At 43.4% G+C, this 9,638-nt stretch overlaps 1 protein-coding gene across 1 annotated transcript; it reads right to left on the bottom strand.

Moving 5' to 3' along the window:
• Window positions 1-1,339: 1,339 nt before the first annotated feature.
• Window positions 1,340-8,270, bottom strand: LOC124699972. Its single transcript, XM_047232183.1, has 6 exons — window positions 8,127-8,270; window positions 7,972-8,044; window positions 7,222-7,329; window positions 7,005-7,103; window positions 4,765-4,890; window positions 1,340-1,755 (listed from the first exon to the last, which is right to left on the bottom strand). Exons 1-6 carry the CDS (start codon window positions 8,268-8,270, stop codon window positions 1,622-1,624), a joined length of 684 nt encoding a protein of 227 aa, XP_047088139.1. The 3' UTR covers window positions 1,340-1,621.
• Window positions 8,271-9,638: the final 1,368 nt, after the last annotated feature.

The following is a 9,638-nucleotide window of genomic DNA, read 5'->3' as shown; positions in this document are numbered from 1 at the left end:
GGCCCTTGAGTGACTCAACCGGAGATCCTCAGGGCTGGCAGCGGTTGTTTGTGTGCATGATGCTGCTGATGACACATGGTTCTTGAGGTGTATGTTATCCACCTCCAATGTTCAGGCGGCCGAATACCGCTCTTCTTCATGGTCTTGGTTTCTCTTCCTTTGGCGGCAGCAGTGCTTGCGTTGTTTGGCATTTGACTATGTGTTCGTCTTTGAGTTTTGTACTATTGTTGCTTCGACGATTAATAGGGGTTTTGCACCATTTTTTTATATCTAGTTCTTATCCGGTTTTCCCAAATAAAGCGGGCATCTCTATTTTCCTATATGGAAATGCGGAACACCCTGCCCCTTTCAAGTTGTTGTCAAAAAAAAAAAAAAAAAAAGGCTTCTTACAACTCAGGGGCGCAAAGCACCACAGCACGCGATGAGAATACCATTCAGCATGTTATGCCAACTCGCATTAAACCATTTTGTGCTCTCTTTGCTTTCGGGATTTGGAAATGAACGCATCTGTCACTACACTTTAGTCACTAGTCATCATTATAGAGAAAAAAAAAGAGAAGACATAACTCATCTTGAAAGAGAAAAGGTATCATCCTGTATTTCATCATTAGAGAGGAAAAAAACAGACATACTCATCTTGAAAGGGAATCCTGTATTTCATTAGAGAAAAAAAAAAGACATACTCATCTTGAAAGGGAAAAGGTTACCATCCTGCATTTTAGACTGGCTGCCTAAGTGCCTATCTGACAAGATATCGACTTGTCAATGCCTACAGATTATAGACTAGGGTTTTTAGGGAAGTAAGGGCAAGTAGATCTCGAAGGTTCAGCCGAAAAAGTACTCGACGACTATGAAAACTAGGGTTGTCTTGACAATGAAATCGATGCTCTCTTTGTCCCTCGACTCCCCCTTATATAGGAGGCGGAGCCAAGGATTTCGTGATGTACAAGTTACAAAGTCCAGGAGACTCTTTGAGTTCGTCCCGTAATAGTTACAAATCAATATTCCTAATACAACTCTATCTTTCCAAACTATCTCTCGACGGGCTTCCGGGCTTTATAAACTTCGGGTCATGAGCCTCCAATAAAACCCCTGGTACAATCTTTGGCAGGCCCATTGGGGATGCATATGTCACTATCTATCCCATTCGGACCTACACATCCTCGAAACTGCGTAGGTCTTTATGAATTGGCTAAGTTGTCCCCAACAGGTTAAGAAGTTACAAAAAAGCCAAATAATTCCAGTTGAGGCCGGTGGACTCTTCACAGATGAAGCAGCCTAAGAATATTGAATATTTTGAAGAGCGTTTGATAATCAGGTCAGATGCTGACACAAACAGCTAATACTTTAGTCATTACTAACATTATAAACTGATTCAATCACATAACTAATAAATAGCTGCATAGATCCCCATCATACAAAGAAAGCACCCCAAACTTGTTTGGAACAAATGTATCAGACAAAATGGTTTCCAGCGACAAAACCGAGGTGTCAAGCTGGAACACTCAGGGAAAAAAAGAAGTGCACCGACCTAGCTTTCTTGCCTCAATCAAAGTAAAGGTCCCATTAAATTCCAGTCTAGAGGAAACATGTAGATGAATTTACTCAGGGCCCTTGACCATCACGACTTCAGTTGATCAAACGCCTTAAGAAGGCTAGTCTTGCAGGTCTCGATCTCGTCATATTCAGGGGAATTCGGAGTGGAAGTGACGATGGCATAGGCACCTGCCTTGTCCAAAAACGCCGCAGCTTTATCTGTATATCACAAGAAAGATGTTCAGACTTCAGGGCATCACGAGTCTATAAACGAAACAAAAAAGTCCAAATGCACAAATGCCCAAACGCAACAAACAAGGTTCGCAGCTTGGATCAGGGAAACAGTTCTGCTGCAACCCGTAAACCGACGTACACAGTTTCTTGAAATACCGCAGCAGTTGACAGCACTTACAATGAGGGAACCTGAACTAGATATCTATTGCCAGTTTCGGTCGCGTTGAACCCAACCTATATGAACACCCTTAGCTTGGACACAAGCCATGATGTAGCTAGCAGGTAACACACAAGTGTGAGACTACTTCACGGTCTACTGTTATCAATTATGGGTCTAAGAGAAACACCCCTCTTTCAGCATGCCCTGGCTTTCACATAATCAGTTAGCAGAAACTACAGTTGAAAAGTTAAACAGATGCATGCCAATGTTCTTGGAAGCTTGATACATACTAGCCGTATGCTCGCGCGTTGCTGCGAATATGAAATCATATCAGCATAGTTACTAAGACACTTCAGGCATGACATGTGAGAGTACCTCATTTGTTCAAATATAAAAACAGAACCGAGTTGATCCAGGGGCGAGGTTATCAGCAGAAACAACCTATGTCTACAGACTACATCCACATGTTTTGGTTGCAAATGAAGTGATAGTGCCTTATTTGTTCTCCTCTTCACACCACGGCTGTTCACTACAACTTGATCTTTTTATCGCTAAACTTTAGCTTAATGCTCGAAACTATTTAGTGAAAAGCAAAGGTGTGATCTATATTTTTTCCCAAAATCGATCAATCGTTGTAGACATAGCCTGGTCTTAATCTTTTATTTTCTATATTACTACCTCATATACTATTTTATTCCTAAATTTAATTTGTTTAACCAAAAATTGAACTGCTGAAAATAGGAGTGTTTGATTCATCACAGAGAAAATGAATGAAGCACATAATGAGTAGAGGCAATTCGCAAACCTGCATCCACTCCATGCAGCATCCTCGAAGCTAACTTGAAGGGTGTCAATCCACTCGAAACTACCGCTTCTATCAGTTGATCAGCTTATTATCTACTCATAGGGGTGTGCAAAACTCACACCGTTTTAATCCGTTCAAACCAGCTAGTGGCAGCTAGTTTATTTTTCTTCACAAACCTAAATATTACTTCCAGTTTGTTACAAAAGTTTGAATTAAGCTAGAACCAAAACCGTGACACCGTGTTTGCCCACCCTGATCTACTCACTTGATCCAAATAAAATAAAATTTAACTCAACCTATAAGAGTACTACCTAGAGAATTACTTGCGGGGTTTGATATCTTTGCCATAAAACTAAGAGTGAGCATGTATAGGTGCATGTAGCGCTGTGTAAAAAAAAATCTCATAAATCAAAAGGTTATGAAGCTATGCACGTACCATGCATTCACTTTGGTCTTCCGAATTGGATCACGACCATGTCCCGCTATATGTAAAGAGATGAGCGAGACTATTGTCAGATCGGGACACATGGTCATGATCCAGCGCCTTGTGGAGCTCGGCGTGTGGCAAAGTTCGGCCACCCATGGTACTACCGCACGCGGATGCACATGACACACTTCTACCCCCACCTTACGGCTTGCTCCAACAAATTAATTAGAGGCGGGAGATAGGAACAACAAATGCCGGTTGTTGCTGTCGTGCACACTTCATAAAATCGTATCGCTCTGGAAGATCAAGGGGACTTGGTCTGCCTGCCACCACTTCTGCATCCATATTCTCCTCCGCCCTCCACTCCGACAAAGAGACACCCCTGCATCATATCAGCGTCGTGGCCGTGCCCATCGCCGAGCTCAATCAGATCGGCGCTGTGTTCGCGGCCCGGGAATCTCTTCAGCTCGTCCTATTTCATGTTGATGAAATTTTCTCTCGGCTGTGGTCCTCGTTTGTTTTTTGTCTAGCGTCGTGGAGACGAAACAGTCGCGTCGCGGGCGTGCCCTCGTCCACAACTTTCTGGCACGTGGACGCGAGCTCTAGCTAGACGCCGTCTTTGCGGGCTGCCGGAGGTAGGCAATCATCTTCGTGTACGTTGACAGGTTCTTCTACGTGTCTCATCTAGAGACCTAATGAATCGATCCTCAGCCATTGCCGCCTCTGATTGTTTCTTCAACGTGTCTCATCTACAGAGCTTGTCAGGGACGTCATAACACAATATATTGTAGCTAAGCTAAGCTAGGCTCGTTCGGATCGGAACCTGATCCTTGCTAAGCTAGGCTCGCTCGGATCGGAACCTGATCCTTGGGTGCCTGCGTGCGCTGCCAGGACTACCGACTGGCCCGGAAAGAAAGGACGTAGCGATTGGGCCAGGTCCAGGAGAAGCGACGGACGAAAATGCACTGCGCGGACCTAGGACGGCCCATCAGCGAAGCACTGGACGTGACAGACCGCAAACTATTTTAGTACCACCTCGCTAACACGGCAAGAGGAATCACCCGCGGGAGGAGGACGTGAGAACGGTTTCTTCGTTGGTTTTCTTTCCTCGGGGTGGTTTTCCCGGTTTTCCTTGTCGTGCGATCGCTCCAGAGCACAGGTTTTCGTGGCAATTGAAGGAAGCGATGGTTTTTTTTTTTTACGTACGAAGTGGTTTTCCCACGTACGGACACCACGGATCCCTGTTTAATAGTAAAGAAAGATGAACCAACTAACATATGTTTACTCCCTTATTGGTGGTGTGTATCTCTAGAACCTACTAACATATGAAACTTAAAACAATTGGATTAAACCTGCTGATATGGACAACACTGCCACCTTGATGCAAGGGAAATCTAGTTTGTCACTACAGGAATCCCCTTAGTACCGAAAAAACATATAACACAACATGATATTAATCGTGGCTTCGTGGGAATAGACAAGACAAAAAAAAATGCAGCTCAGAATAATTGAGAACTACTACTTCACATACCAGAATGATAAAGGGAACTAAAATCAAGTAGACACAAAAATAAAAAGGAAAACCTTAGTATTTTAACTCACCTGACTTCGAAAGTGCCACAAGAGCTTTCAGGGCTTCTTTGCGTGTTTTATCATCTTTAGCACCTTCTAACACTTCAAGAATTCCTTGAGCTCCCCCCATCTCTACCACCTTCATTCTCCTTTCATCTGTGCCGCCCAAAAGAAATTAGCAAGAACATTCAATAGAAGTAGAAAATGAATATAGTTAACCGTCAAAGAAGAGAAACATAAATGGACTGAAGTTAATTGTAATATACTCATGCTATAGGAGTAGAATGGAACCATAGCTAGTGCAACATTTTTTATATGTTTATAGACAGGGTTGGCATTCAGATTAATTCTGTAGCTATTGGCCATCAGCTTAAAACCTTTAAGGTTGTGGGATACGACCTATATCCAAACACCTAAATCCCCCACCAGATGATAACAATAAGCAATAGCACATGTCATAGGCTAGTAGCAGTCTTCAAGAATAAAATATTTTCATTAAGTGATAAGTGATAACAATTACTGAAAGAAGCATATCATCCCACAGGCCTGACATTTTGTTGAAACGCAAGTAACTGGTCAAGTGGTAATGTGCAACGCTGGGTCATTCTCATGCAGGGGAAACGTGGGGATGATAACTTGTTGCAAAATACTAATTTCAGAACAGTTCATTATCAATAGTTGTGCTGGTGATGGATATGCCATATTAATAATAACCAGCAAATAAATAACTAAAGCAACTCCTGTAACTAAGCCAAGTAACACCTCAAAATGCACGACAACTGCTGCGGAGTTTGCATGCTATTTCACTTTCACAATGCTTCACAATGCTAAGTACGAGAAGAACCCACTCTGTCTTACAATGAACTTAGCTTCACTCTGCCAAAAACTTCAGAAACCCTACAGACACCATCACCCTTCCTCTTGTTAGCAATTATATTCCCAATTGCAGTCCCACGGTGTCGATGCAGTATAAACCACCTGATCATATTATGGGCTAATCCAGTTATTACCTCCAAATTTTAACTACAGATATCGTTCATACAAAGCTTCGACGGGGAGCAAAGAAATCAATAATGCTCTGTTTGCGAACATTTCGAGTCTTGTTCCTTAAACTTTGGTTCACTTAGGACAACTTGTCTGGGTATCCTGAACAACATTTGTGTAGACCATTTCCTCCTAAAATAGTTACTTCAATTAAAAAATATTGTTACACCCAGAAAATAATATGTAAATGGAAGAAGCAATATAGGTACAGCTTCAAATCGAACTGAAAGCGGTAACTCAAAATGTTAACTCTTTGCTAGTTACAACTTACAAGTACAGAGCAAGCAACAGACCATAACAGCATATTCAGTTATGTTACGGTGCTACCGAAAAATGGTTTCTCTTGTTACTCTTGTATATCCTGGACATACCCTAGGGGAATCTATTACAAGTCCAAAGGGAAAAGAGAAAAATGCACCTTCAAGGACTTCTCAGTTGCTTGCTTTTGGCCTCTTGGGTCGCAAGGCAAGTTTGATGACAAGGCCCGCAGCAAGATCGAAAAGTTTTTCCAGGGCCATTTGGCGATGCAATCCATCCAGGAAATCGACGCCCTCATAATGAACATGAGAAGGTGAACAAGAGGTGTGGAAAGGGGAAAGAAAGGAGGCACTCAGGTGGTAGATGATTGCTCATCTTCAATTGGTATGAGGCCTCATGCCAGTGTGATGGCCATCGTCTAGTCTGATAACACTGAGTGATGTAGACGTTTGGTGGAGGGGACAAGCTAATGAGATCCACTCGGTCGGCCATGTGCTCCCTTTGAGTGTTGTGGCTAGCCACACAGTGACGATGTATCACGTCTGTGATGCTTGCAGTAAGCCAATGTGGAATGGCAAGTAAACGGCTGCTCACCTGTTGTTTTATTTTAGGATGGCCTTCGTGGCTTTTGGTGGTTCCCCTTCAAAATAATACCCACTACTTTTGTACGGTTTTTGGTCTGGTTTCCCTCATAAATGGGTCATTCCTCTTCTACTTAAGGTATTGCACGAACCCCTGCGTCTTGATAAGGTTTGTAAAAGAGAAGAGTTCGTGAGAAAAAAATGTCATGCACGATTGGTTCAGCTGAATTTCAGCAGGCAAACGACTTAACTACATAACAGTTTCCCTCTACATGATGCTGCAAACTGTAAACAAGTGGCTCACAAATGTTGTAGAGCCAAAAAATTGCATGAGATAAATTGCACAAGAAATCTAAAAAATAAATATGCTTATGTAAAATTGATTACCATCAATTGCAAAACGAGCTAATCGGGAAGCTCCCATCCGCTTGAACAAGGGATCTTTGACATGCAAAAGCGTAATGGATTGCTGTAGTAGATTATCCCCTAAAAACTTGTCGGACAAGATGACATTTTCATCAGCCAAACAACATTGTAAGTTGATAATAAGCCAAGTATTTGTCAACTAGACATTTGTTAGCACATCACAAGGTCGCAACCATACCCATGTAAGGAAAGAATTGCCACCCAACAAGGCCAGCAGTTCCTATGAAGAATATCTTCAACATCCATCCAAATTTCTTTTCAACTTCTTCCTCAAGTGCCCTGTCATCTACGCATAATTTCAGTTCAGTCAGATAAGTCTATCAGAGTTTCACTGGGGAAGAGTATTCATAGAATCGTAGAATAGCAAAATAAAGAAGTTCAGAAGCTTTTGTTAACCAACTAGGCAACAAGTTTCAAAGCGAGTTATCACATGATATCTCCATAGTGAAAGCAGTATGTGGAGAGATAAAGCATAATCCACGTTAACAGAACTGGACAATCAGGATGTCATAGTGATCAATTCTACAGGCGCTACAACTAGTCTGACATGGCGAGTTTTCGACCTACAAGAGTTCTCAAAGAAGCCTCTTGCAGTGTGGTCCACACGGACCATTGGATCAAACACACAACAAGCCTATACTTATACAAAGCGTTCACCACGAGACAGGGAGAAACAATTAAGGACGCCTCATCACCAAACTTCCATTATATTTTTAAGAAGAACCTTACATTCACTGTTTCACAAACGTCAAAACATGAAATCCATACACCAATCAGACAATCACCATCCACAGCGTGCAGCATACCATAATTCCTGGCGAATTTAGATACTCAAAGTAACTACTCCCTTTCATCAACGCATCACACGAAGCACGAACAACAAAACAACACAGATTTGAGGCAGTGAAACGAAGCCGACTGGCCATACCTCTCTCGTTGTAGGTGCAGAACCTACGGCACAAGCGAATCCCTGATTCGCCACTCCAACCAGTCGTCGCAACCTACAGCCCGAAACACACGAATCAGGAAGCTTAGAGCATGGCGTGGAAGGAGCCCAAAACCCAGGAGGAACCGGGAGCTTACCCCGGCGCTGCTGCCGAACCGTAAGATGGGGAATCCTCCTCCGGACCCTGCCTCCGCGGTCACCGGCGCTGCCCAGCGAGCAGCTGCCCCGGCGGACGGCGGCGAGAGGAGGCGGCGGAGTGCCAGCTGCGAGAGCCTCTGCATAGTGAATTGGTGTTGTGCAGGCAGCTTGAGCCCATTGGGCTTAGAAGTCTTAGAAGAGTGTAATTTGGGCTTCGCCAGATGGTTCTTTCCAAATCTCGTTGGGCTGGACAGAATCAGGTTCAGGTTCGAAGCCTGATTTTTGCAATGCTACGAAACAGGTTCGAAGCCTGATTTTTTCTCATCGTGTCACGTCCATTTTTTTCTGGAAGCATCGCGGTGTACAGAATATCAGAGTGGCAGAGCTTCGAGACTGATGAATTATGTAGCACAAAGTTTGTGATACTCTTATCTAGTGGATCGTCACCTCTAGATCTGATCGGTTGTCGTACGATACTTCGGGTTATGATGGCAGTGGTGTGAGCAAGTGGTGTGAAGTTTTACGTCAAGGGTGGTTTACTCAATAGTCTGGTAATAAAGAAGAGGCCCGACAACATAGCGTTCAATGATTTTATAGCATCAATCGCGTCCTCTAAAGCTAAATAGCGCCTCATTTTATGTCTGGCGTTTCCGGTAAGACTCTATGTACAGAGTCTCTACCGAGGACGTCCGACATAAAATCAGCGTCCGGACGCATGCATGCAACCCCTACTCCCCACATGTCATTCTCTTTTTCCACACTTTCTTTCACCCACTTTTCCTACATGGGGTGGTCCTCTATATTAAAATGCATGCATCCGGATGCTGTTTGAGGGATGCGGCTGGAAAGGGTCTCTTTTTTGTACAAATTTTTAGTCTCTTTTTATCCGGCGTGGTCCCAAACATGCTCGAAATCATTCGTGCCGAACGTTTTTTGAGGAACGGGCTGCAGATGCTCTTAGGTCTCACCTACGAAGGGCATTGTTATCCAAAACTTAAGAGGCCAATCTAACTTGTGGAACTTTGGTCTTATATATAGTAGTTTCTTAGCAAGAGAGATATTGACACTGCTAGAAAAGGCCTAGAGTGGTGCACCACTTTACTGGTAGGCAAGTTAGTAGTGGCGCACCGACCTAGTAGTGCGCCACCAGTAAAGATCTTCCATGGTCCACCTCTCATCCAAGTTTATCAACGGCGCACCCCTTACTGACGCGCCACTGCTATGTGAGGTAGCAGTCGCGCACCTCTACATGGTGCGTCACTGCTATGTATAGGGGGTGATGGAAACGTTTGGACACCACTTAGCAAGTGGTGCACCAAGCTAAGTGGTGCCCAAACGTTTCCACCCCTCCCCCCCCCCCCCACCCGGTCGCCTTTTTGGTTTTGAAAAAAATAAATGAATTAGATAGAAATTTCAAAAAATAAAATCCATCGAGATGCCCATGTATTATGTCATCTAGTATTAATGAGAATTAACAAACATGAATTTTAACTTTTTATGCAAAATGGCGT

This window comes from Lolium rigidum, chromosome 3 (genome assembly GCF_022539505.1).
Source record: "Lolium rigidum isolate FL_2022 chromosome 3, APGP_CSIRO_Lrig_0.1, whole genome shotgun sequence".
Taxonomy (NCBI): Eukaryota; Viridiplantae; Streptophyta; class Magnoliopsida; order Poales; family Poaceae; genus Lolium; species Lolium rigidum.
The sequence above is the reverse complement of the archived record's forward strand: the minus strand, read 5'-3'. Positions and strand labels throughout refer to the sequence as shown.